The sequence below is a fragment of the Sander lucioperca genome, chromosome 1 (genome assembly GCF_008315115.2).
Source record: "Sander lucioperca isolate FBNREF2018 chromosome 1, SLUC_FBN_1.2, whole genome shotgun sequence".
Lineage (NCBI taxonomy): Eukaryota > Metazoa > Chordata > Actinopteri > Perciformes > Percidae > Sander > Sander lucioperca.
Genome location: NC_050173.1, coordinates 51,452,762 through 51,480,590, shown reverse-complemented (window position 1 = coordinate 51,480,590; position 27,829 = coordinate 51,452,762). Strand labels below are relative to the sequence as shown.

General features: G+C 40.1%; 1 protein-coding gene and 1 long non-coding RNA gene across 3 annotated transcripts; one reads left to right on the top strand and one right to left on the bottom strand.

Moving 5' to 3' along the window:
• Positions 1 to 57: 57 nt before the first annotated feature.
• guf1 (GUF1 homolog, GTPase) lies at positions 58 to 25,505 on the top strand. Of its 2 annotated transcripts, XM_031280060.2 has the most exons (17): positions 63 to 522; positions 4,893 to 5,004; positions 5,364 to 5,512; positions 6,302 to 6,382; positions 6,481 to 6,558; positions 6,658 to 6,741; positions 6,833 to 6,897; positions 6,991 to 7,194; positions 11,213 to 11,352; positions 12,009 to 12,132; positions 12,678 to 12,810; positions 17,005 to 17,148; positions 18,669 to 18,802; positions 20,818 to 20,919; positions 24,715 to 24,834; positions 24,988 to 25,024; positions 25,255 to 25,505. In XM_031280060.2, the coding sequence occupies exons 1-17, from the start codon at positions 340 to 342 to the stop codon at positions 25,387 to 25,389; spliced, it is 2,025 nt and encodes a 674-aa protein (XP_031135920.1). In that variant the 5' UTR covers positions 63 to 339; the 3' UTR covers positions 25,390 to 25,505. The 2 variants fall into 2 exon arrangements, with proteins under 2 accessions (XP_031135921.1, XP_031135920.1); XM_031280061.2 differs by lacking the exons at positions 24,715 to 24,834; positions 24,988 to 25,024; positions 25,255 to 25,505 and adding an exon at positions 21,258 to 21,797 and having other exon boundaries at positions 58 to 522.
• Positions 17,739 to 23,587, bottom strand: LOC116036516. Its single transcript, XR_004101633.2, has 3 exons — positions 22,457 to 23,587; positions 20,474 to 20,477; positions 17,739 to 17,749 (listed from the first exon to the last, which is right to left on the bottom strand). It is a non-coding gene; the product is annotated as an uncharacterized LOC116036516 (long non-coding RNA).
• Positions 25,506 to 27,829: the final 2,324 nt, after the last annotated feature.

Sequence of the window (27,829 nt, the reverse complement as noted above, 5' to 3'; positions counted from 1 at the left end):
CAGGCATAAGTGTAAACGGAAATTACGGTAGGAACTCATCTTGTTTCTTTTCATCATCTCTGGTTCGAAAAATCAACAACATTTCCCAGAAGCCTTTGCAGGTGAACTATCACCCAAAATGTCAGCACCCTAAGAGAACTCATGCACCGGGGGTTATTACAGTACTTCACTTTAAATATAGGTGTGTTTTTATCGTCGTGACAGTCCACTAATGGTCCGCCAATGTGGCAACAGTCTACACTGTATTAATGACAATACAGAAGTTTCCCGACAGCTTGCTAGCTAGCTAGCTAGCTGACTAACTAACACCAGCTAACAGTTAAGTAGCTTGACGAAAATATGTCGTTTTCGTTAGTGAAACGGTGGTGTGAAACACCCCTTATAAGACGTGTTTTACAGTTCAAAGTGTATAGAAGGAAAATACAAAGCTATAATATGACCTACACACTGTTAAGACACCGCTGGATGAAAAGGCTGCCCGTGTTCTCCAGCAGCTCCATGGTCAGCACACAAACAGACAAGGTAAAAACATTCACCACAACACATGTACCGCGTTAACTGTGTTACCGGTGGGACACATTAACTCTGTGAGTTGCTTGTATGAGTATTAGTAGTATAAGTTATAGATAAAAAGCAGCCCTATACAGATGGAGACCGAAAGTTCTTAATTTGGACGGGAGAGACTGAGAGCAAGTGGAATGTAACTAACGTTAAAGTGTAACTACCGTTTTTTTTTTTTCAACCTGGACCCTATTTCCTATGTGTTTATGTTAAGTTACTGATGGGAACAACAATGTAATTGGTCCAGTATTAAGCAAGATCGCTGCAGTCGGCAACGGCGAGGCTACAATGTAAGTTATGGGGCAATTCCAAAATCCAGCTTTTATATTTACCTTTACAAAAAGTGCTCGTTTTGCCACTGACAGGCTCAGATTAACATTCTAAGTGTCTGACAACATTATGGAAAGGATTTCTAAGGAGGTCGACCTTTCTATTAAAGAGTAAGATCATGTTTTTAAACATTAAAACATCCGCGAAATCGCGTTCCCTAAACCCACCAGACTCCATGTAAATAAACAGTGATTTTAGCATCGTAAAATACACTTCATTCAAAGTCAACAGACACTAAAAAAAAACTATGAAGAGCCGTTTTGGGTCGTCTTTCCACTTTTCTGACCATCACAACTAGGGATGTCCAGAGCCGATCACGTGATCGGAAATCGGCCGATCACGTAGTTTCAGACTCGATTGGAATCGGATGTTACCTCCCGATCAGAACTCGGATATATATGTATATATATTCTCATTATTTTTTAACACATCTATAGTTATGCGGTGGCACAGAGTTAGACCCTTTTGACTCCACACAGAAACAGCAACGCGTGCGGCATGACATCACTTTGTTGCAGAGACGCTATTGGTTAAATGCCGGCAAAGTAGAACACGGAAGCAGCTTGAAGCGGAAAGTGCGAGTATGTCTGCGGTCTGGAGGTATTATAAAGTTGATGACAACAACATTGGCATAGCAAACTGTGAGATATGTAACAGAAGTGCTCTGTTTGTTAACAGAGTTGTTGAATGTTAAAATAAGGTGAATATTGGAACATCCTGGATCTGTTTTTTTCGCTCTTCTTTATTCTTTTTTTATATATTATAGAAGTATCGGATCGGGACTCGGTATCGGTAGATAGTCAAAATCAAATGACTCGGACTCGAGGGCAAAAAAACCTGATCGGGACATCCCTAATCACAACTCTAGTTTTGGTTGAAATAATCACATAATTTACCAATTTACATGTGAAAATATGTTGGCTCTATAAACGTTCAAAGTATTGCTTTTTTAAATGGAGTCTGGTGGGTTTAGTGCTAGCGACTTCAGAGCTGTTTCTGGTTAAACAGAAAGATCTCAAAGAGGTTTTAAAGATCTGTCTCTCTAGGGATCCTTTCCATTATGTTGTCAGACACTTAGAATACTAATCTGAGTCTGTCAGTGGCAAAACGAGCACTTTTGTGAAGGTAATACAAGCTGGACAATTGCCCTATTAACTTTCATTGTAGCTTGTTTCGCCGCCTGCAGCGATCTCGATTAATACTGGACCAATGTCAAAGATTGTTGTTCGCATCAGTCACTTAGACACAAAAACATAGGAAAATAGGGTCCGGGTTGAAAAAAAACGGTAGTTACCCTTTAAGTACCGGTGTCGTGCCAAGGTACTTATCCCCGCCAGGATTTGTATCCCCTGGCTGCGGGAGTGCGCGTGCACTCAGAGCGGAGTTTAACTGCTGCACTTCAAATTCACCTCTTAAATGGAACAAATAGCGACGTAGACGACTCATCTCATTTATCTACATAAATATGATTATTTGTCTGTTACATTAAAGGCATACTGTCTGTACACGATCCGTTCTGCCTGCACGATCCGTTCTGCACGTGCGCAAGATAATACTGTTTTACCGAGGATACGACCTGCACGATCTGTTCCACGCTAGCCTATGGCTAGCCTCCACCGGGAAGCTAACGTTAGTTTAACTAACAGCTAATTCGGCTAACCGCTAGCTGACAGCTAGATTCAGTCTAAAATAACGTTAACTCAAACGTAATGGGAAAAGCAGCTACAGCTAAATTAAGACTTCACAGTAATAACAGTAAAGACAAGTATTGAGTGATTGTATTTTAAATGAGCACAAGTAAAGTAGAACTGATGTAACAGCTGTTATATATGTTAGGTGTTTGTTATATATGTCAACATTTATTTTCAAGTTATTACATGCTGTCTCAGCTAGCAGTTAGCCGAATTAGCTGTTAGCTAAACTAACGTTAGCTTGCCTGTGGAGGCTAACGGCAGACCGCTACAATCAGCTAGCGGTTAGCCGAATGAGCCGTTAGCTAAACTAACGTTAGCTTGCCTGTGGAGGCTAATGGCAGACCGCTACAATCAGCTAGCGGTTAGCCGAATTAGCTGTTAGCTAAACTAACGTTAGCTTGGCTGTCGACCGGAAGCGTGGAACAGATCGTGCAGTGTCGTAAATCTTCGTACAACCGCGCATGCGCGAACATTTTGCGCATGTGCAGAACGGATCGTGCAGGCAGAACGGATCGTGTACCGACACATACTATGTAACTTTTCCCGCTTCGGTCCCCCTACAGGTTATCTCATTGGAACTACAGCTAGTTCCAATGAGATAACCTGTAGGGGGACTGAAGAGAGAAAAGTTACATTGTATGCCTTTAAGGCAACGTGTAAATTGTTTAATGCTTCCTTTACTATTGTGGATTAATCGACAGTGTTTTCCAAAGTTCCATATTGACATGCACCTTAGCTACATAGGCCGACTGATAGGCCTATCTATGTGAGTCATGCAGGTTTAGGAACAATATTTTTTCCTCGTCTTTGCTAACCCGTCCCTCCCTGCCCTCTAACGTGATTTCTGTTTTAATTTAATTTAGTTTAATATGGCTTTTCAATTAACCGCTTTGTTCACCTGTCTACCATATAAGTTACAGAGGGGATGCACATTATATCAGGCCGTTTTTTCACCTGATATTTTGTGTATCCCCTCTCCTAACATGCAAAGGATCTGTCCTGTCATCATGTGTGTTATTTTCTGTCTTTACCAGGTCACAATAAACAACCTGAGATAATATGGATATGTCTGCTGTTTTCTAGCAATAGTTACAGAGGGGATACACATTATATCAGGTGAAAAACGGCCTGATATAATGTGTATCCCCTCTGTAACTTATATGGTAGACAGGTGAACAAAGCGGTTAATTGAAAAGCCATATTAAACTAAATTAAATTAAAACAGAAATCACGTTAGAGGGCAGGGAGGGACGGGTTAGCGAAAACAAGGAAAAAATATTGTTCATAAACCTGCATGACTCACATAGATAGGCCTATCAGTCGGCCTATGTAGCTAAGGTGCATGTCAATATGGAACTTTGGAAAACCCTGTCGATTAATCCACAATAATAAACAACGCATTAAACAATTCACACGTCGCCTTAATGTAACAGACAAATAAACGTATTTATGTAGATAAATGAGACCCTTGTTACTATGGAAAACCCTGTTGAGTCTTCCACGTCGCTATTTGTTCCATTTAAGAGGTGAATTGGAAGTGCAGCAGTTAAAGCAGCACTATGTAACTTTTAGCTGCAGCTGTAGTTCCAATGAAACAACCTGTAGGGGGACCGAAGCGCTGCTCTGAGTGCACGCGCGCTCCCGCGGCCAGGGGATATAAATCCTGGCGGGGATAAGTACCTTGGCACGACACGGGTTACTGTAGGCCTACTTAGTACAGCTTTATACTACTCCACTACATCTCACAGGCAAATATTGTACATTTTACTCCACTACATTTGTCTGACAGCTTTAGTTACTTTTCAGATTTTCAATTTTTCTTGCCCTTCATGTTCAGTGAAAACCATTTATCTCCAAATTTAGTGATTTTGAATGTGATTTTTTTTATTCTGATAAACTGAAGGATTAAGTGTTCCTTTATAGGTTGAGAAAATTATCTAATTCTTAAGATGAATAAACTATTCACCATTTTTCTGCAGAATAAGTATTTTTACTTTTCATACTTGCATAATTTTACTTAAGTAAGGTTTTGAATGCAGGACATTTACTTGTAGTGGAGCATTTTCACAGTGTTGGTATTGCTATTTTACCGGAACTTACTTCACTTTACTTGTAGTTCTGCACATGCTCCGTTCAGAAATAGACATAATAATCGCACTTGTAGTTCTGCACATGCTCCGTTCAGAAATAGACATAATAATCGATGTGTCCAAATATTGCTATTTCTTTAAGATAGGTAACTGCACTCAGCAGGTGTTTAGTGACTGTCATAGTAATTTGCCGGCTTTTCTCCTTTTTGCTTTTAAGGATACTATTGACCTGTCTAAGTTCCCTGTGGACAGAATCAGGAATTTTTGCATCATTGCTCATATTGACCATGGAAAAAGCACTTTGGCTGACAGGCTGTTGGAGATGACGGGTATGGTTCCTCATCACACTGCATATCAGCTTTTTTTCCCCCTTAGTTTGTATCAAAGCAACACTTTTTTATGAAGAATTTTCATAATCTCAAACAGGTTTACACAAGAGAATACCTTTGGGTTTAGGTCTGAACACATACTGATAATAATAATGTGTACAATGCAATGTCTTAGGATAAACAGTAATTGGATTGTATGCTCCTCCCAGCATTAATAAGGGGCCTCTCTCTCTCACATGCACAAACACAATGTTAACGATTGGGTCGGAGGTTCAGACATAACACTTAGTAATCAGCTCTTAATGAAAGGATTACAATTAACACACTGTGTTACTATAATGGATGTCATTGACAAACAGGTGCCATAGCAACGACAGACAAGAACAAACAGGTGTTGGACAAGCTTCAGGTGGAGCGAGAGAGAGGGATAACGGTGAAGGCCCAGACAGCCACGTTGATTTACAGCCACCAGGGACAGCAGTACCTCCTGAACCTCATCGACACGCCGGTGAGTGCTCAGCTGGGTGTGTGACATCAGGAAGAAGAGCTATTTCCTTTCCTCATCGTTCATGCAACTCTCTGTTGGCTTGCGAGCTGGAAAAACCAAACTCTAGTCAGGCCAATCACATCGTGTATAGAGTCAGTGGGCGGGCTTAACATAATGACGGCAGAGCTGCGACAGTTCCGCGTGAATTCCCTGCTACTTGAAAACAAAGAAGATGGCTGCTGCTGCTGGCGAACAGCGGTCTTTGGACTCCAAGTCTGGAGGACTGAAGACATTCTTAAAAAAGGAAGATGTGTTCGGAGTTTTGCCGACCGGATACGGCAAAAGTTGAATCTATCAACTAGCGTTGCTCTGGTTGGTTGTAGCGATATCCTGTTGCGTGCAGAGGGAATTTGAAAGACAACCGTTTATCCCGCCCCTCGGATTGAGCCCTGCCAATGGTGTTTTCCCAGGCCCCACATCTTGATGTGGGTCTGGCTTGTCAGGCTACCAATGTGTAATATCACCTATTATATGTATTTATTTATTTATTTATTGTTGTTGTCATGTGAAAAAGTTGCATGTTGCATATTTAAACTTGACAGCGTCTCTCATCTAAAATATGAATAACAGTAACATCAGAGCAAAATGGCCTCTCACTGCGAAAGCAAAAAAACAAACAGGAAAAAGATCAGTCGTCCATAAAGGCATATATTCAAATAGGTTTACAATTCTTTTGTATTTGTCCGACTTCTATGTTGCACTGTCATGTCTTAGAGTTTTTAGAATCTCCGGGGCTTTCTCTCTCTGTAGGGTCACGTTGACTTCAGTTATGAAGTGTCTCGATCGATTTCTGCTTGCCAGGGTGTCCTGTTGATTGTCGATGCCAATCAGGTATGAAACCAGATTCATAGCTCCCAGTCTCCTCAGGGAAATATTGTGAATCTACATGCTGCAAGTAATGCAGTCAATATTTTTGCTGTCATGTGAAGGGCATTCAAGCGCAGACGGTGGCCAACTTCTACCTGGCTTTTGAAGCTCAGCTGGCAATCATTCCTGTCATCAACAAGGTACACTGAGACCTAGTTTTTTCTTCTCGGTTTAATCACATTCTTTTTCTACTTGACTGCGATTCAGCATGCCATTCTAATTGGACATTTCTCTCTAAGATCGATTTAAAAAATGCTGATCCAGAGAGAGTGGAAACACAGATTGAAAAGGTGTTTGATATTCCACGTGAAGAGTGCATTAGGGTGAGTTTGAGCACAATGTAAGCTGCTTATTTAGTTTTCAGTTTCGCTTAACTGAGAAATGTCTCTTGATTTGTGATTTTATCTTTTACAGATTTCAGCTAAACTTGGGACAAACGTTGATAAAGTTCTCCAAGCGGTCGTGGACAGAATTCCAGCGTAAGAAGGTTAATTTGGTTTCGTTTCTCACGTGAAACGTGTTTGACACGTAAAAGTGAAGCTTTTTTCCCCCCCTCCTATTTGTATTCTCAGGCCCATGGCAAGTACGGATGACCCATTTAAAGCCCTAGTGTTTGACTCCAATTTCGACCACTACAGAGGAGTGGTGGCCAACATCGCTGTGTTCGGAGGGCGGGTCAAGAAAGGGGACAGGATCGTGTCGGCATATCTCGGCAAAACCTACGAGGTCAACGAGCTGGGGCTTCTCCGGCCCCATGAGCACCCAACGCAGAAGTTGTATGTGCCATTTCTCTCACTTTTTATTTCATGCAATACAGCTGATATTATATAGCCTGGCTCCGCCCTCCTACGTACTTCCGCTCAATTTTCATTTTCCTTCAGTACGCCGTCTGGGTTTGCGGTATATTCTTGGGTTTTCTCCGGTCCAATCAGCGAACAGAGGGAATGGCTGAGAACGATGACGTTGAGGACAATTCAATTCAATTAAATTTTATTTATAGTATCAAATCATAAGAGTTATCTCGAGACACTTTACAGATAGAGTAGGTCTAGACCACACTCTGTAGTTTACGAAGCCCCAACTATTACAGTGGTTGCCTCAAGAGCAAGCATTAGCAGTAGCTATTGCGACAGTGGCAAGGAAAAACTCCCTTTTTTTTGTTAGGAAGAAACCTCGGACAGACCCAGACTCTTGGTAGGCGGTGTCTGACGGCACCGGTTGGGGATGTGATGAGTGGTGGCAATAATAGTCATAATAAAGATAGTGAAACAGTGACCACAATGGTAGTCGTAGTAGTTCATGTCATAGTAGGGCACAGCAGTTATGGGGTGTAGTGTGGCACAGCAGCCTGGGTGGACGCGGTTGGACGCAGCAGGACGCAGTCGGACACTGCGGGGAATCGCAGAGCGTAGCAGGGTGTAGTAAGTCCATAGCGTCAGCTGCACCCAAGACCCCGGTGTAGGTGCCACCCAATTCCAAGGCGATGTTCTGGGTGGAGAAGAAGCATAGGGACTCTGGGGAGAAAACTCCCCAGAGCTAGGTTAGTAACAAGCATTTCTGGGACTAAGATGCACACAAAAGGAGACAAGTGAAAAGAGAGAAGAGGGAGCAGCTCATTGTGTCCTTGGAAGGAAGGAACTTCCCCAACAGCAGTCTAGAGTTATAATAGTATAACTAAGAGAGGCAGGCTAAAGAGAGGGGCCCTGGACCGGGCTCGTACTCTCCCCTGCCGGAAAGGGCTGTACTTCCTGCCTCCCTCTACTCTACTACGCTGCAACTCCTCACTCCCTAACTATAAGCTTTATCAAAGATGATGGTTTTCAGTTTATTCTTAAATGTGGTGACGGTGTCTGCCCCCCGAACCCAAGTTGGGAGCTGGTTCCACAGGAGAGGAGCCTGGTAGCTGAAGGCTCTGGCTCCCATTCTACTTTTAGAGACTCTAGGAACCACAAGTAGCTCTGAGTTCTGGAAGCGCAGTGCTCTAGTGGGACAATAAGGTACTAAGAGCTCTTCTATGTATGATGGTGCTTGACCATTTAGTGCTTTGTAGGTCAGGAGAAGGATTTTAAATTCAATCCTGGATTTTACAGGAAGCCAATGCAGAGAAGCTAATACAGGAGAAATATGATCTCTTTTCTTAGTTCTTGTCAGAACACGTGCTGCAGCATTCTGGATCAGCTGGAGGGTCTTGAGGGACTTATTTGAGCAGCCTGATAGTAAAGAGTTACAGTAGTCCAGCCGGGAAGTAACGAATGCATGGACTAGTTTTTCAGCATCGTTTTGAGAGAGGATGTTCCTGATTTTGGCAATGTTACGAAGATGGAAAAAGGCTGTTCTTGAGGTTTGTTTTAAGTGGGCGTTAAAGGATAGATCCTGGTCAAAAATGATTCCTAGATTTCTGACAGTAGTGCTGGAGGCCAGGGCAATACCATCTAGGGTAGCTATATCTTTAGATAATGAAGTTCGGTGCTTGGGTCCCAGCACAATAACTTCCGTTTTGTTTGAGTTTAACATCAGAAAATTGTGGGTCATCCATGATTTTTATATCTTTAATGCATGCTTGAAGTTTAGCTAACTGACCGCTTTCGTCTGGCTTAATTGACAGATATAATTGGGTGTTGTCTGCGTAACAGTGAAAGTTAATTGAGTGTTTCCTAATAATATTGCCTAGGGGAAGCATATATAAAGAGAATAGAATTGGTCCAAGCACTGAGCCTTGAGGAACGCCATGGCTAACTTTAGCGTATTTGGATGGTTAATCGTTAATATTAACAAATTGGGATCGCTCAGAAAAATAGGACTTAAACCAGCTTAGTGTGATTCCTTTAATGCCAACTAAATGTTCCAGTCTCTGTAACAGGATGGTATGGTCAATAGTGTCGAATGCAGCACTAAGGTCCAATAAGACAAGTATGGAAACAAGTCCTTTGTCAGCAGCAGTTAGGTCGTTAGTGATTTTCACCAGTGCTGTCTCTGTGCTATGATGCATTCTAAATCCTGACTGAAAGTCTTCAAATAGACTATTTCTATTACTATTACTATTTTCTATTTAGGTCGTGCGGTAGTTTGAGTTGTAGTTTCGTAATGGCGGCGGAGAAAGATGCGAGCGAAGCCATTCGATCCGTTATGGCAACGCTGCCAAATATCCAGAAGTTAAAGCCCGAGCAAGAACAATCTTTGCTGAGTTTTGTTGGTGGCCATGATGTTGTGGCTAGGGATGTCCCAATCAGGTTTTTTTGCCCTTGAGTCCGAGTCCGAGTCATTTGATTTTGAGTATCTACCGATACCGAGTCCCGATCCGATACTTCTATAATATATAAAAAAAGAATACAGAAGAGCGAAAAAACAGATCCAGGATGTTCCTTATTTTTTATTTAATTCACCTTATTTTAAAATTCAACAACTCTGTTAACAAACAGAGCACTTCTGTTACATATCTCACAGTTTGCTATGGCAATGCTGTTGTCATCAACTTTATAATACCTCCAGACCACAGACATACTCGCGCTTTTCGCTTCAAGCTGCTTCCGTGTTCTACTTTGCCGGCATTTAACCAATAGCGTCTCTGCAACAAAGTGATGTCATGCCGCACGTGTTGCTGTTTCTGTGTGGAGTCAAAAGGGTCTAACTCTGTGCCACCGCATAACTATAGATGTGTTAAAAAATAATGAGAATATTATACATATATATCCGTGTCCTGATCGGGAGGTAACGTCCGATTCCGATCGAGTCTGAAACCACGTGATCGGGCCGATTTCCGATCACGTGATCGGATCTGGACATCCCTAGTTGTGGCCCTCCTCCCCACGGGGTTCGGGAAAAGTTAGATTTTCCAGCTCGCTCCGTTAGTGGTGAAAGAGTTGGCTAAGGCTAACGCTAGTGATGCTAAGCCGACGTTAGCGATTGGTTATGGCAGATCCAGAGTGGCTCTGGGCAGATCCAATAGTTTTAAACTATAACAGAGTACTTCAAGGAAGTTAACACTTGTCAGTGGAGAGAGGCCAGACTCTCTGTACAAAGAAATGTACCAGAGTCTGGTAGGACCAGGCTAGATATAATAGTCGATCGACAGAAAATTAATCTGTAACTATTTTGATAATTGAGTTTAGTCATTTGGGTAATTCTTCAAGCAAAAATGCCAAACATGCTTCTGTAGTTGTGAGGATTTGCTTCTTTTTTAGTCTCATGTAATAATAAACTGATTATCTCATGCTTTAGGAAATTGTGATTGGCATTTTCAACATTTTCTGACATTTTATAGACCATACCATTATTTATTTGTTTTTGTTGTTGGGGGGGGTAGACTTACTGAGGATGGACTTTTCATAGTGTTTAATGCACCAACTGATTCAGTGGTCCTCTGATTGGATAATCTTTGAAGCATCTATGTAGACAAAAGGAATTGTCTGAGGCTCAATATATCTGTTGAAAGACACTGTATGCAAGACAAAAAAACAGTGATTTAGTCAGTTTTTTTGCTATGGTTTGACTATTTTAAAGTATGTTAATGATTACAAAAAGAGCTTTTAACAGCGTTAGCTGTGATAGATTAACTTTATCTAAATTCTGTCTATTGCAATAGAGACGTGTAAAATACCCTAACATTTGTGATGTAACGCATCGTTTTAAATTGTACTCTTTACCACCGCATCTGTCTTTGAATAATAAGCCTGCCTACTGTACTGCGTGTCTACAGTTAAGTCAGTAATAAGCACTGGTCCACACAGTTGAAAAACACATTCAGAGATGCTTGTTTACATTGCATTAGCGTAACTCTCCTCGACTGTTGTGTAGGTTTGCAGGCCAAGTGGGCTACATAATAGCAGGGATGAAGGATGTGAAGGAGGCCCAGATTGGTGACACACTCTACCTCCAGGAGCAGCCCGTGGAAGCTCTTCCCGGGTTTAAACCCGCCAAAGCCATGGTCTTTGCTGGTAAGACCCTCATCTGTAGTTGCTTCCTGTGGTCAGATAAAAATGTCTATTTTAAACACCACATGCGTTACGTAAGGGATAATGTAGGGCGAGGCGGTTGTTATAGCGTATACAATACCAACGATGATCAGGGTGATCAGAACCCCGACGCGGGTCCTGAAGGGGTTGTATTCGCTATAACAACCGCCTCGCTCTACATTATCCCACTTATTACATGGCTACTTACCAAATAAATCAATAATTTGACGCAAAATATTGATTTAAAAAGGAGTTTATTGATTTAAATAAGATTGTATTGCTTCCGCTAAAGAAAATAGTCTGTTCCGTCTCTACGGTTGTAATCCTGTAATAAATTAGCATAATTACTCAATGCATAGAGTTAACAGAATGCTAGCCTGAAATATTCCTGTATCATTGGACATGTAGTCAAACAGGACTCCTTGAAAGAAGAGATCTTGTATCTCCAATGGGACTTATCTGGGTAAATAAAGGATAAAGTAAAAAAACCAAAAAGATAAATGAAAACATAAAACCCCTTCAGTGCATTTTGTGTCACAATAGCTAGCACAGTAAGTGCACTCAGTGATTCCACCATAAATGAAAAGAGTCCTTTTTGCTGATGATGTGCACTCTGTCTTTTGTTTCCTGTCCCTCAGGCATGTACCCGATGGACCAGTCAGAATACCAGGGCCTTCGCAGCGCCATCGAGAGACTGACCCTGAATGACTCGAGTGTCACGGTGCAGAGAGACAGCAGTATGGCCCTGGGAGCAGGCTGGAGGTGAGGACCACTGTTTTGAATTTGAATTTGAAAAATGGCTTCAAGAACACAACAGAGGCACGCTACACATAATGTGACGGCGAATGAAAACAAAAGTGCGGACATTGAGCAGTGCAACTACGGAGGTTTTGACCCGCAGCAGGAGTCATAATGTTTGGATGTTTTTCCGAGCCCTTTGCTGTTGCAAAAGAGGTATCCAGTTATTCTTAAGAGGGACCACATTTAGGGGAAATAGCACGATTGATTTTCTTAGGACATAATTCGAAATGATTTATAAGGGAATAAACAACTTTCTTTGGGACATACTGAATGTTGCCAAAAAAGACAGCCAAGTAAGAGTTTATTTATCGTCACAGGTCATATTAGTCCAGATGATGAATTTGATTCCATTAGTGGAAGTGACTCAGATCATTCGGAAGTATAAAGCTGCAAAGGAATAGCAATAAGTGGTACCCACTCTTTTCAAACAGGCTCTTTGTAATAAGAAGCATGAATATCAATTATAAAAGTTGTGTGAACCAGTGAACCTACCTGTGCCCCTGCAGACTTGGCTTCCTGGGTCTTCTCCATATGGAAGTGTTCAATCAGAGGCTGGAGCAGGAATACAATGCCTCCGTCATAGTAACAGCGCCCACCGTGCCCTACAAGGCTGTCCTCTCTTCACCCAAACTCATCAAGGTAAGAGCCATTTCCTGCCCGTGTATTTTCTGGCCTTACACTAGAGGGGGGCTCGTACTGTACTTTTACAGCAATATGAAAGTTTTAACTTACTTGGAGGCTCTCCAGGTAGTGCTGGTGCTTTTCTGTAAATATCACACAATGGGAGATACTAGGGGTTTTTCAGAATAGTCGACTATTTGAATATTTGACCATCAAAACTACGAATCGATGCAGCACGTTATTGTCGAATGTTCGTTCATTTGTTGTTTTAGCATAGTGCAGTTATTAAGTAGTGGCCATGTATTAGATATGCATATACTTACATCAGATACGCAGCAGGGGGTGGTGTAAGCTAATATAAGGCCGACGGCTCCTCCGACTGATGACGGCACGGAACACACCGAACAGACTCGAGTCACCGACCTCGCCAGACTATCCGACGGCCGATAATCGGGTTGGTGTGTCAGCGCTTTAAGACTATCAGCTCCACACAACTCTCTCTGTATTTCTCACTATGGCTGTGTTCAGAAGTTGTCCGGCGACTTTTCCGCGCAGAAACTCGAGTGAAGATAATTACCTCTTCTGAAGAGTCCATCATGTTCCTTGGCTACTCCCTGGCTCAGTGATGATATCAAACAATTAATGAAAGACAGAGACACTGTCTTGTGAGAGACAAAAATTTGCTTCGTTACGGAATAAAGTGATAAGACAACTACGAAAAGCAAAGGCAGACTTTTTTATCACTATTATTAAAAATTGTAATGGAACCTCAAAAGCGATTTGGGAACAGATCAATAAACTAACAGGTAAAAATTCTTCTAGTAATAATTCAATACAGCTAAAGAACAATGGGATACTTTTGCAGGATCCATCTGCAGTGGCACAGACAATAAATGAGTATTTTGTTGATTCTGTGGATACCATAGCCAAAAGTTTCCCTGTGAAATATAACCACTTACCTGTGATTAGTTCAGATTTGATAATTGAGCCCCCACTATATTCAAACTCTGTATCCATATCCGATGTGGAAAAGGCAATTACACAGCTTAAGTCTTCAAGAGCAAAAGACGTGTATGGGATGGACACACTCATGCTAAAACAAATAGGTCAATCAATCATGGGTCCACTAACACATATCATTAATGTGTCACTAGATCAAGGGAAATTCCCTGAGTCATGGAAACTTGCTAGTGTCATTCCTATACTTAAAGGTGGTAACTCCTTTCTTACATCTAATTACCGACCTATTAGCATTTTGCCAACAGTATCTAAAGTCTTTGAAAAACTGGTTGCTAAACAAATCACCAATCATCTTGATTGCAGCTCTTTTCCTTTGCACTCAATGCAGTTTGGATTTAGGGCTAATCATTCTACAGAGACAGCAACATGTTATTTTTTGGAAAAGGTTAAATCAAATATGGACAAAGGACGGATAGTGGGAGCAATTTTTTTAGATCTTTGCAAAGCATTCGATACAGTTAATCATTCAGTTTTACTGCATAAACGTCATGCATTTAACTTTTCCTCAAAATGTATTAGCCTTATTAATTCTTACCTTTCATCTCGCTCACAAAGTGTAAGAATTGACCAATATAATTCTACCCCCTTACTATTATCAACTGGTGTTCCACAGGGTTCAAATATGGGTCCAATTCTTTTCAGTTTATACATTACCAATTTACCATATTTGTGTAAGAACTGTGACACTTTGATGTATGCAGATGACACAGTTATCTTGGCCTATGGAAAATCCACAGAGGAAGTTGCCTCAAAACTAACAGAGGCCATGTCATTGATCGCAATCTGGCTTGAGCAATCCTGTCTGCAATTGAACATATCTAAAACAGTTACCATGTTCTTTTCAAAAAAACAATATAAATATAAAACCTGAAATTTTTATACCTGGAGAAAGACTACAGGTCGTCACAGAATATAAATATTTAGGATTACATATAGACTCAAACCTTAACTTTAAAACACATTAAAAAAGTTAGTAATAGGATTAAGTTCAGTCTAGCAAACTTCAGATTCATTAGAGACTTTCTTTCAACAGAAGCTGCTAAATTATATTTCTTTTCCATGATTATATCCCACATAACATATTGTTTAATAAGCTGGTCCAATACCCACTCTACAACAATAAAACCATTAGAAATATTATACAAACAAGCATTAAAAATACTGGATAAAAAATCATACCACTACCACCACTGTAGTATTCTGAGGAAGTATCAGTTACTTACCTGGGATAATCTCATTAAATTCAAAAAATATCTGTTTAATCTATAAAATCAGACATGGTTTAGCACCTCCTCCACTATGTGATTTTATACATTTTAGATCCAGTGAGGTTAGGGTAACTAGAGGGGCAGTGAGGGAAGACTGCATCATCCCCCGGAGAAAGACAGCTTTTGGTCAGGCTGCCTTCTCCATAAGAGCAGTTCAACAATGGAACACAGTGCCGGCAACCATTAGAGAGTCTTTGTCATTCTTTTCATTCAAAAAGAATGCAAAAAAAATGGCTTGTAGAGAGCCAAACTTGTGGGCACTAATGCCTTCTGTGTGCATTTAAATATATATTATATAAGTATTTTACATGAATTGTATTTATTAACCACAATGTGTTGTATGTAATTTTATTTTGTGATTTTATACCTGTCATTATCTTTAAAGGCTGCCTGTTTTACATCTGGCTGGGGGACTACCGATGAAAATTAGCACTTTTGAGCTAACTTGGGCACATTTACATTGTTTTAATGTTGATTAATGTTCACTGTCCCCTTTCAAATAAAGAAATAAATTAAATAAAAAAAAACAACTGCATTGAGGATGGGTGAGGGGGGTGCGCGATCACGGAAGGCTTGTATCATGTGGACGCGCCGACAGTTTTGTTGTTATTACTTAGAATTCCTCATGGGGGAGACAGAAACTACACACTATAGCTTTAAGACCCTGCAGTGCAACGTGGTAAAGCAGTGGACATTTTCTTGAACGCTAACCAAGAGTGCAAAATGAGGAAAATAAATGAGGGCTGTAGCGACAGCGAGTAACTGCCAGTTTATTAGGGATATTTTCTTTTTTTGGCACTTTATTGTGGTGAGTAGGCTAAGTTTTGAATTTCTGTTTGCACTGTTTATAGCCTGTATTCCGTTTACACTTACTATCTGAGGAAAATGTGTAAATAATCGGTGTCCTTATGACAACTCATTCCGCTGAGTGTCAGCCATTATTGATGTTTTTTAATAAACGAATAACATTCATAAACTTCATGAAATCTGTGGACATTCATTTTTATTGGCGAGATTGCTATATCCCACGAACATTCGACTATTAGTCGACTTTTGGGGAGTAGTTGATGACTACTAAACTACACTATTGGTTGTTGCCCTAGGAGATACATGATGGGAAACGCTTGAGAGGACAATCAAAATGTTTTGTTGCAAGGCAAAATCACAGCCAATTTGAATGCATGATGTACGCAAGTTTAGAGGGAAACAACATTTTCTTATCCCATTGGCAGCAACTTAGTGTATTTAAGCTTATTCACCGTATCCCCCCAGAGTTAGATAAGTCCATACATACCCTTCTCATCTCCGTGCGTGTCGTAACTCTGTCTGACACACCCACCGCTAGCCTAGCTTAGCATAGATCCTGGAGGTAACCGGCTCCATCTACATCGCCTTCTGAGAATATAGTTCCCAGTATGTATACAGTTAGAAGATGGCTGTGTCTCATGTGACCTTGTTATTTGTACATGCTGTGACTATACAAATCACAACATGTAAATAGGAAAATGTTGGCGTCATTTTGTCACTTATTGGGAGCAGTAGGCTAGATGGAGCCGGTTACCTCCAGGATCTGTGCTAAGCTAGGCTAGCGGTGGGGGCGTCAGACAGAGTTACGACACGCACAGAGATGAGAAGGGTATGTATGGACTTATCTAACTCTGGGGGATACGGGGAATAAGACAAAGTCCCAATAAGTCGGCATGTTCCTTTAAATATTTTACAACAAGTTATTACAATTTACACTATTTCTCATTCTTAAAAGCCTAGTAAGGAAACACGAACACATGTACTGTAACAGAGGTATTGCATGACTGTACCTTTCAAAGCCATATTTCCAGCCTGCAGGATGGACTTTGGATGGACTATCACTTTAAAATCATGAAAGATTTTTATTTGGAGGTTCAAATCCCGTTTCTCCTCGCAGGAACACGGCAGTGAGGAGATAACCATCGTGAACCCGGCTCAGTTTCCAGACAGATCTGTGGTGTCAGAGTATTTGGAGCCCATGGTACTGGGGACCATTCTCTCTCCAGACACTTACACCGGCAAGATTATGACTCTCTGCTTGGTAAGAGGAATATGGGAAACGCAAATGTAATGAAATATTGTCCATACTATTTAACCTGAATGTGGTCTTTCTGCACCATATGGTGTTTGTTTTTTTTTTCCTCTTACATATGCATCTGCCTTGTAAGCATCTTATTTAAAGTGCAGACCCTTTTTCCTTTAAGCCAGAGAGGGATGGCGTCTCTTAATACTCACACGGGAGTCGGCCTTTTGGAAAATGTAGTTTGACAGGAGCAGGGGTGGAGTATTCAGATCTTTTACTTTAAGTGCTCATATTATACTAATTTTCAGGTTCATAATTACATTTAGAGGTTATATCAGAATAGGTTTACATGGTTTAATTTTCAAAAAACACCATATTTTTGTTGTACTGCACATTGCTGCAGCTCCTCTTTTCACCCTGTGTGTTGAGCTCTCTGTTTTAGCTACAGAGTGAGACATCTCACTTCTGTTCCATCTTTGTTGGGAGTCACACATGCGCAGTAGCTAGGACTACTAGCCAGTCAGAAGCAGAGTATGAGGGCGTGCCACACTAGCAGCTAGGTGATCATTATAACGTGTGTTCCAAAGTGACCACGTTTGTCTCTGAAGTAAAGGCTGGACTACAATTGAGCTGTTTGGAGCAGTTTGTGAACAGTATTTTCTGTTGGAGATGGTAAGTCCCTTTGGGGGGGACTTTGGGCTTTTTCACTTTGTAAACCTGTAATGTCCACAAAAAAGATATATAACACAATAAAGGAAAGGGAAAAAGCCAAAAAGCATGATATGAGCACTTTACGTAAAGGTACTAATATCACACTGTAAAAATACTATGTTACAAGTAAAAGTCCTGCATTGAAAATGTTACTTAAGTAAAAGTATGTTAGTATCATCAGGAAAATGTAGTTGAAGTATTAAAAGTAAAAGTAGTCAATGCAGAAAAATCCTCACATTTTAGAAACTGTAAACGATCCAAACAGTTCTGTGTTTAATGGTCTAATCATTTCAGCTAGACTTGTAGGCCTGTATATTGTTGGATAGTTTAATTTATAAAAAAAACATTGTATTTTATAAACTACATGTGTTTTATGTGCAAAAAGTTTCATTTGTAAAGTTACTAGTAACTAAAGCTGTCAGATAAATGTAGTGGAGTAAAAAGTACAATATTTCTCTCTGAAATGTAGCGGAGTAGAAGTAGAAAGTGGCATGAGAAGAAAAGACTCAAGTAAAGTACAAGTACCTCAAGATTTGTACTTAAGTACAGTACTTAATTTTATGTAGTTACATTTCACAACTGGACAGGAGATAGTGGAGTGCATCCTCGCTTATTTCTCTTTCCAAATTGGTCTGGAGCCAAAGAGAAAACAATAATTGGGGAAAAGGGGAAGTGTTAGAAAATAGGTTTATATTTCTGTTGTTTCTTTACACCTTCAGGGCTTTTTTTCCACATAAGAGAAGTGTCTCTAAACAAATCCAAGAAGACACGATTGTTGACATTGTAAATTCTTGCAAAAATAATCTCATTTTGTTGTGTTGTTAAAGAATCGCAGAGGGATCCAGAAGAACATGGTGTACATAGACGACCAGCGTGTCATGATGAAGTACCTCTTCCCTTTAAATGAAATCGTTGTGGATTTCTATGACCTCCTCAAATCTCTGTCCTCTGGATATGCCAGGTAAAACTAAGCAAGCATATAAATAAACATGTATCATAAACACAGAAAAAGCATTTTGGGGCTTGTGTTTCCTGTGCAGTCTGTTACTGTAAGTTATCTATTTGCAGTCTTGAAATACAAGTATATTGAATGAAGTTACATTCTAACTTCATAGCTGTGAAGTCAATTAAAAACTTGTATATAGTTGCTAGTTGTCAAAGGCAGTGTTTCTGCAGGGCCTTAAAAAGTCTAAAATCTCAAAATTTTAGGCCTTAAAACGGAATACCAAACTGCACTTTCTGTCCTTGACCTCTCATAAAAAACAGCTCATACCTTAGGAACAGACAGAAGTGTGACAAAAAAACGCGGTATACTATGAAACCGGTAACCGGCCCATGCCTAATTTGAGGTAGCGTTGCATGGACGTAGAAAAATTAAGACCCGTTTAAAATTAAAGGAACATGCCGACTTATTGGGACTTTGTCTTATTCCCCGTATCCCCCAGAGTTAGATAAGTCCATACACACCCTTCTCATCTCTGTGCGTGTCGTAACTCTGTCTGACGCACCCACCGCTAGCCTAGCTTAGCACAGATCCTGGAGGTAACTGGCTCCATCTAGCCTACTGCTCCCAATAAGTGACAAAATAATGCCAACATGTTCCTATTTACATGTTGTGATTTGTATAGTCACAACGTGTACAAATAACAAGGTCACATGAGACACAGCCATCTTCTAACTGTATACATACTGGGAACTATATTCTCAGAAAGGCGAGTGCTACTTGGGCGGAGTGATATGCTTTGCAGCACCTGAGAAGCCCCGAGCAGATCAGCAATGCTTCGCCTTTCTGAGAATATAGTTCCCTATACAAATCACAACATGTAAATAGGAAAATGTTGGCGTAATTTTGTCACTTATTGGGAGCAGTAGGATAGATGGAACCGATTACCTTCACGACCCGTGCTAAGCTAAGCTACCGGTGGAACCGTCGGACAGAGTTACGACACGCACGGAGCTGAGAAGGGTATGTTTATACTTGTGCGCTGCTGTGTGCGTCGAGCCAACATGTGTGTGTGTTTGTGGGGAAGTGAGAGAGTGACGGCGATTAGCTCCGGATCGAGTAGCGACTCTAGAGTCATAGTGAGAGAAACAAAGTGTCTCCCCTGTTCTTTCTGACCACGGTGGGAAATCTGTAGCAGGAAAAGTTAACCCTCTCCTTGATTTCATGTTTATGGAGAAGGAGAACCAGGAAATGAGTCGGGGAGGAAATGCAACGCTACCAAGCCACGGCCGAGCGACGTGCGTCGCTGCGACGTCCAGTTACATTTATTGAGAAGTGCACTAGAGATGGCCCGATACCAGTGTGTCATATATTTTATTATGTTTTAACAACTGTATACTACTATCCCTGTATGGATGTGATATTATTTCTATCTTTGTTGTCGGTCTGGCTCAGGTTAAACTCTTTGTGAAACATGAACAAACACAGACAATGAACGCCACAGAACTTTCTTTTATTATGCAGTTTGACAGTCAGTTATAACGGAAAAAGATCATAAATAAACTACTTTAACGTAGATTTTCTTTAGGGCTTTCTTACGTGGTATCGGATCGGTGCATCAACTCCAGTAATCCCCGATACCAACGTTTTAGGCAGTATCGGAGCCAATACTGGTATCGGTATCGGAACATCTCTAAGGTGCACGTCAGACTACGGTGTAGGGTCCGGCGTAGGGTCCAGACGCAGAAGGGACTGCAGGGGTACGCCGTCGATTCGACGCAGAACCATAAAACGGCCTTTACATTAAACAATGTTGGATAAATGTCTTTCATTCAAGATTCAAAATCCTTTATTAATCCCACAATGGGGGGAATTCGCACTGTTGCAGCAGCAAGGGATACGAGGAAAAGCAGAAGACACAGATTAACACTAAATAATAAATATAATTTAGAAAGCGAATACATATTAAAATAGTAAAATGTGAATAATGAAATACTGACTCTGAAAGCATCCCATGATCGTATCTCCCACAGCTTTGACTATGAGAACGCAGGCTACCAGGCTGCTGATTTGATAAAGATGAATATACTGCTGAATGGCCAACCTGTGGAAGAACTCATCACAATTGTGCACAGGTACAGTATTTTTGAAAACATTGCTGAATTCACATGCTGAATGTCTGAGTTTGATTCATTTTTTACTTCAAATGTTGGGGAACTTTCAGAGGTGTAACTCTGACGCTGCTTGAAAGGATCTTCTTGTTTTCGTTGTCACAGCAGCCTCCCATAGCTTAATTATTATCGTTGTCAGATTATTTATTTTTTTACGAGTTTACATAAACCCAAGGTTATATGGTCCTTCATTACTATAGTAATTATTCTGAGCCTGTGGAGCATGAAATGTATTCAACGGCCAGGATAACATAAAAAAAGAAAGACCTCTTGCCAGCGAGTGTTGACGTTATCTATTACAGTGACTTTACACACCGGACAAGGACTTCATTCCATTTGTGACAGGGACAATAGAGGAAGTTCATAGGCGAAAAGTGATGACGCTGGTAATTGAAGGGCGCTACGCTTCACCGACGATGGCTGCTCTCTCTCCATTTATACTGTAAGCCTTGGAGCCAGGCCCAGCGGTATTCTTTAAGGGCAACGCACCAATCACAGAGCAGAATGTCTTTTACAAGGAGTCACGTTATAGAGCGACTGAATCATATGGAGCGTGACTGTACCAGAGTGAGGCTAGGATGTCCTGTCAAGCAGAGAAGCCATTTACATCACTTTGATATGAAGGCTTTTATCCAAAGTACCTTTTATAGTATGACAAGTACCTTATAGTATGACAAGGGCACACAGTTGTTTAGTGATCCTCAAATACTGGTAGTCAGGGCTTTGCTTTACCTAAAGGAATATTTTTTGACATTTTGGGAAACATGGTTATCCATTTTCTTTTCGGGAGTTAGATGAGAAGATGAATACAACTAGGGCTGCTCAATCGTATCGTTTTTTTGTTGTCACCGTGAAATCAACTGGCGCAATATACACTTTGCTAAAGGCTGCGACATATTGCAATAGACACTCACATTTTATTGTGTTAGTTGAAAGAAAATTTCAGTAAAAAACTGCACTTTAAAATGTAATTGTCATTCCTTTTTTAGTGCTGCCTTTTATTTTCAATTTGTTCAGTAAAGGAATGCTGGAAATGATTTCCTTTCACTTGTTTTAAATTCAACAAGCAATCAGTTGTATTTTAGCAGAACACTGACAGCAGCAGAACTAAGTACACTTTAGTAAGTAATATCACTATCACAATATTCCACAACGTTATCGCATATTTTTCTCATGTTGTGCAGCCCTAAATACCACTATCATGTCTGTGCATTGAGTTTGGAGCTAGAGCTAACAGGTGATTAGCTTAGCTTAACATAAAGACTGGAATGACAGGGAAACAGCTAGCCTGGCTCTGTCTCAAGTAAAAAAATATCCTCCAAAGCTCACTCATTTCCACATTACATCTTGTTTGTTTAATCAGAACCCAAACAGAAACGTAACCAAGGAAAAGTTGGGGGAGTTATGTCTAGGGCTGGTCCGAATACCATTTTTTTGAGCTTCGAAGCTTCAGTAGTAATGAGCATCGAATATTCGAAGCTTCGGAGAGAGGGGGCTGAACATATTATTATCTCTAATAAAGGCAGGAATCTCTATGTGTCTGTCTGTTTGTTTGCATTTTGATTATTTTGAGAACCTTTCATCCAAACGACTTCACAAGGGAGTGCAGTGTCGTATTTGGTGCAATATAGATAGACAGGCCAGACGCGTTCAGAATTAATAAACTTTTAATAAACTACAGAACAGCGCGAGCAGGAAGCGGCGCGCCTCACGCGAGCAGGGCTTATATGCCCCGAGAACGGAGACTACACTAATGATATAAAACACACACACACACACACACACACACACACACACACACACACTTCTGTCCATGCAAACTGCGCTGTTCTGCGCTCTAGCCAGAGAATACTCCCGTTGCAGGAACACTTTAGTAGTCCAAGAAGAAGCAAATATATTTATTAAGTATAACGAGGTTGGGTTGTCCTATCCTATTAAAATGGCTAGGCTATATAAGAAATTGTAAAAGAGAGTATTATATTTCGAACATATTCAAGCGCGAATGAGAACCGTTTGAAGGGGGATGCCAGGTTGTGCAAAAAAAAACCAAAACGAATATTCGAATGTCAAATTTCAGTCCAGTCCACACTGCCCAGACAGTAACAGACAAGACTGACTTTTGTCACCTAGTCCTACCTTTTCTTATTTGAGTTTTGGTTTAATATAACATGGATGAAGTGGAGACCTTGTTGAATGTGGCCAAAGTAGTTCTGGTCTACCTGGCCTGTAAAGCTGCTAGCCGTGTACATGAGAGACGGCAATCAAGACGAGCCAGGAGGAGACTGTGGTGTAAACCTTGGATATCGCGACATGCAAAACAGGGTGTCTATCCTAACTTGTGTCAAGAACTTCGCTCAGAAGATACTCCAGCTTTTGCGAATTTTGCCCGTTTTGCTCCTCAAGCTTTTGAGGAATTACTCACTTCAGAGACAGCATTTCGAGCTGTTAGAATGTTGCCGTTTGTAGGAAAATGGGCTACATTGGTCTGACATTCTACAACTCCATCAGACCAGACTGGACATGTCAAACTCTAACAACTCCATCCAACAAACGCCAACAAACACAGACGGCCGGCCCACACTGACCCAACTGTTGGTGTTTGTTGGCGTTTGTTGGAGCAGTGTGCAAGCTCCTTAAGGCTAAGCCATCACCTGCCGTTAGCATCCCATTGACTGCCATTCATTTTGACGTCACGTTGACAGCGAATAACTTTACATCTGAAGCGTTTAAAGACTATTTGTCCATTGTTTATTTCTAAAGAAACACGACAATGTATAAAAGGCTCCATTACCTTGTAGCTCACGTTATGGCTCCGTAGCAGACGTTTTTGTAAAAATAGGCTAACGATTGTGTCATAACCACGTGACTTACTGTCACATAGTAGAGAAATTACCGTATAGTACAGGAGAAGCTCGCAGGCAATCGGGGACGTGGAGGCATACAATCAAAGGAGAAGCCCATAGTAGAGGTGTGAATCTAAACTGATCTTTCGATTCAATTACGATTATCATATCTTCGATTCAATATCACGATGCGTCAAATACATTTTTCTATTAAAGCCATATAGGATATTTAATTCATAGCTTTTCAAGCTTAAAAAACCAAACATTCTGCAGTGCTCTAATACTAAATAAATTGGATACATAAAACTACAGCACTGAGCACATGGCACTTCCTGAATGTGCAAAACATAACAGAATATGTAAACAGAAAGGTTGTTAGGCCTACATTAAATTGTAAACAGAAATAATCGATTACGGCCCGGCCGATTATCGATGCAGCATCGTCCACGTCCACGATTCGATGCATCGATTATTTGATTAATTTCAACACCTCTAGCCCATAGAGAGTCCATGAAAGCATCGGAACAAAAATATTTCAGCAATGTTTTGATGGATTGGAAATACTCCGGGTATGTGGCAAGTGAATTCATATGAAGTAATATTTAGATTTCTCTTGGCACAGCTACCAAAAGACGTACAACTTTTCAGACAGCTCAGTTTGAGGCTGCGCAGTAACGCTCAGCCATCACTGGAAAAGTGCTTCTAATTGACTTCACTGGTCTCCATCGAAGTCTATGGCGTCGCTGTGTCCATTAATTTGACTGTCTATGGTGATGATGCATGTATACTGTATGTCATTATCAGCTACTGTATCTTGAGGTGATTTGGTGAGTACAGTTTTACGGATTGCACTCCTCAGAGCAGAGCAGTAGCGTTTCACAGTCGTTTGGTTCTGATTGGAGCGTTTTCATTCCAGAGGCCGTGCGTACAGCACAGGGAAAGCCATGTGTGAGCGACTCAAAGACTCCATACCGAGGCAGATGTTTGAGGTGGCCGTACAGGCATCTATTGGAAGCAAGGTCATTGCAAGGGAAACGTAAGTACAATACCTTGCAGTGCGGAGCTCGAGCCTTTGTTGGACTCGTATGACATGCAAAACAATGTCATAACAATGTGTATACACAGCATGAAGCACTATGAATTAGATTTGTGCGTGGAAATGTGACATGACAATATTTGCCTCTTTCAGAATTAAGGCGTACAGAAAAAATGTTCTCGCTAAATGTGTAAGTAAATGTTTTTCTTATCTCTCAAAAGTTGTTGAATCTACAAATGTACCACAAACACACTCTCTCTCTCTCTCTCTCTCTCTCTCTCTCTCTCTCTCTCTCTCTCTCTCTCTCTCTCTATCTCTCTATATATATATATATATATATATATATATATATATATATATATATATATATATATATATATATATATATATATAAAATTCTAATCTGTTTTGTCTTGGTAGTACGGAGGTGACATAACACGGAAGATGAAGCTACTGAAGAAACAGGCAGAGGGTAAAAAGAAGATGCGGCGTATTGGCAATGTGGAAGTTCCCAAAGACGCCTTCATTAATGTCCTGAAGAGGAAAGACAAATAGACTGCAATGATATTAGTGTATTATCACAGTAATGTCAATATCATATGCAACAGGTCTTTGTTAGTGAAAGGCCCCGCTAGATTCTCTCTAAATAAAGTGGTCATTGATGCTGCAAACAGCTGTTATAGTGCTGATTTCCACGCTATGCGTCAACACTTCCTGTCTCTGACATTTAACGGAACATTTGTTGTTCAAAATCTCGCTCTAACTTGTCCCCCAATCATCCTAATGTTTCTACCACTTCTGATTGCGATGATGACACAATCAGCTTTTACAGAAGTATGCCGTTCTAAAGTTCTTAAACAGAAGAATGTTGAGCCTCATTTTATGTTCAGGAAATTACAATGTCATTCATTATTGAATGTGTTATTATTTTATCAGAACAGGTTACTGCATACGGTGTAAGTGTGGATGCTGATTTGATTGCATTCCAAGAGGTTAATCAGTCAATACATTGATAAATGTGATCGTTGGTTAATCATTTAGGTCATTTCTTCTCTGACTGTTGATCAGACAACAAACCCCAAAAAGGTTTGGACATTTTATAGATGGACTGATTAAGCAGCTAAAACTAATTGATGGATTAACAGATCATTTAAAGAGTTTTGTAACATTGTTAATGCCTGTGGATACATTCCCCATCTACAACACTAAATATGTTAGTGTAGAGTAACATGGACAAAGATGAGGCTGGAGTTCCTGAGTCTGAGTCTTAACATCGTTCTTTCAAAAGTATCTTTCATAGTCATCAGTTTGTGTCAGAGTAAAAAGAAATATAGATATAACCACTAAACTAAATTTCTATATCAGAAATATGTTTTTCTTTTTAACTACCTAGTTTTGATCAAAAATAACATGGAGGATTCCATACAATGCGCTTTGCAAGTACAACAAAAGATCGGATCTCTACTTTCATTCACAATTTTGGGTGTTTTGTTCAATTTTTTTTAACATTTAAAAACAAAAATGTTTCGAAACTGAACCCAACTGAACGTTGACATATACCCTTCTTTGATTATCCTTCCTTTAATATTAGTCTAAATAATTCATAATTCCTGCTTTTTTAACTAAAGAATTAGGTACGTTTTCCTAAAAAGGAGGTTTATTGACCATGAATTCCTAAAATAAGTGTAAAACTATATAAGTTGGTGATGGTGTTCATACATGATAGTGAAAATAAGCATTATATATATATATATATATATATATATATATATATATATATATATATAAAAATAATAATAAAAAAAGCGCCAAAAACATTGAAGAAAATACAAAGACGCCTGAGAAAGTGTTGATTTTCACCTGGGAGGATGATGCATGGTCGAATGGAAGACAACACAAGGGTTAAAAAAACACCTAATTCCTACCAGCTCTTCATTAGTTGCAGAATAATGATATCTGACCTCCAAAGGGAGTGATAGAAAATGTAATTTTTATTATATTATAGTGCTGACGGTGCTGCGTTTGTGGGAGAGAAAAAAAAATCTCAGACTGTCCTTGAAGCAGTGTTCCCAGTAGATGGCAGCATCAGCTCAAACCCAAAAAAGAGCTGAAAGGAAGTCAATTCTACCCTGAGCTAATTTCCAATCAGACCTCATCACCCAGCAGTTAGTGGCTCGATGAAAATATCTCACTGTCCCTGTGAGTTGCCCTTTGCCCTTGGTAAAATAAAGTAAATCTGATGGGTAACTATAGCTACAGTACAGTGAAGGGGATAAGAGTAGGGCAAATAATGACAAGTTGTACTTTAGCAGTGTGCAGTGAATTAAAATATTCAGGTAAAAATGCTTAAAATGTGTAGACTGTTAAAAGTTTAGAATGAGATATTTTTCATTGCACACATTTTGACATGTTAAGTGTAATTTCTCAATACCCTGAAATGCAGTCAGACATAATTAATGTAAAATGTAACCTGCTATGACTAAGTCAAATTGACATTATGAAGCGTGAATCATGGTTCTTTCAAATGAACAAGTTCGATTTCACAGCTATTTGTGCTGTTAAACTTAGATTGCATTGAAGAAACCAGCTAATTTTATAGTCAAACACTTTTTGCAATGACTAATAATTAATATCCCCAAACGGTAAAAAAAAATAAATCAGGAACTTGATATTTTCTTCCCAGCTATTTTCAATGTTTTGACTTTTCAGTCAGTGCATTCGTGAACATTCAGATGTGACTCAACTTGATGTAGCCTTGAGTAAGTATCATAAGTTTAGCTACACTTTCAACATATTACAGTGATGATACTGTTAACCCTACTCTCCTCCTTCACAACATTAATTTGATCCATTACAATTTGTGTTAATGACAATTAGGTTTTGCATGTTTCCACACGAAACCTAAAGGGATCTGTTTTAGGAATGCTTTTATTCTCCCTATGTAATAATAATAATGTATGTAATACTAATATGTATTCATCTGTAAAGCTTCCTG

Excerpts from the sequence above, each read along its gene's own strand:
- guf1 (XM_031280060.2), top strand. The coding sequence starts at position 340 with ATGTCGTTTTCGTTAGTGAAACGGTGGTGTGAAACACCCCTTATAAGA. Across the intron at positions 6,742-6,832 it reads CACGTGAAGAGTGCATTAGG|ATTTCAGCTAAACTTGGGAC; the intron begins GTGAGTTTGAGC and ends TATCTTTTACAG. Across the intron at positions 20,920-24,714 it reads CTCATCACAATTGTGCACAG|AGGCCGTGCGTACAGCACAG; the intron begins GTACAGTATTTT and ends TTTTCATTCCAG.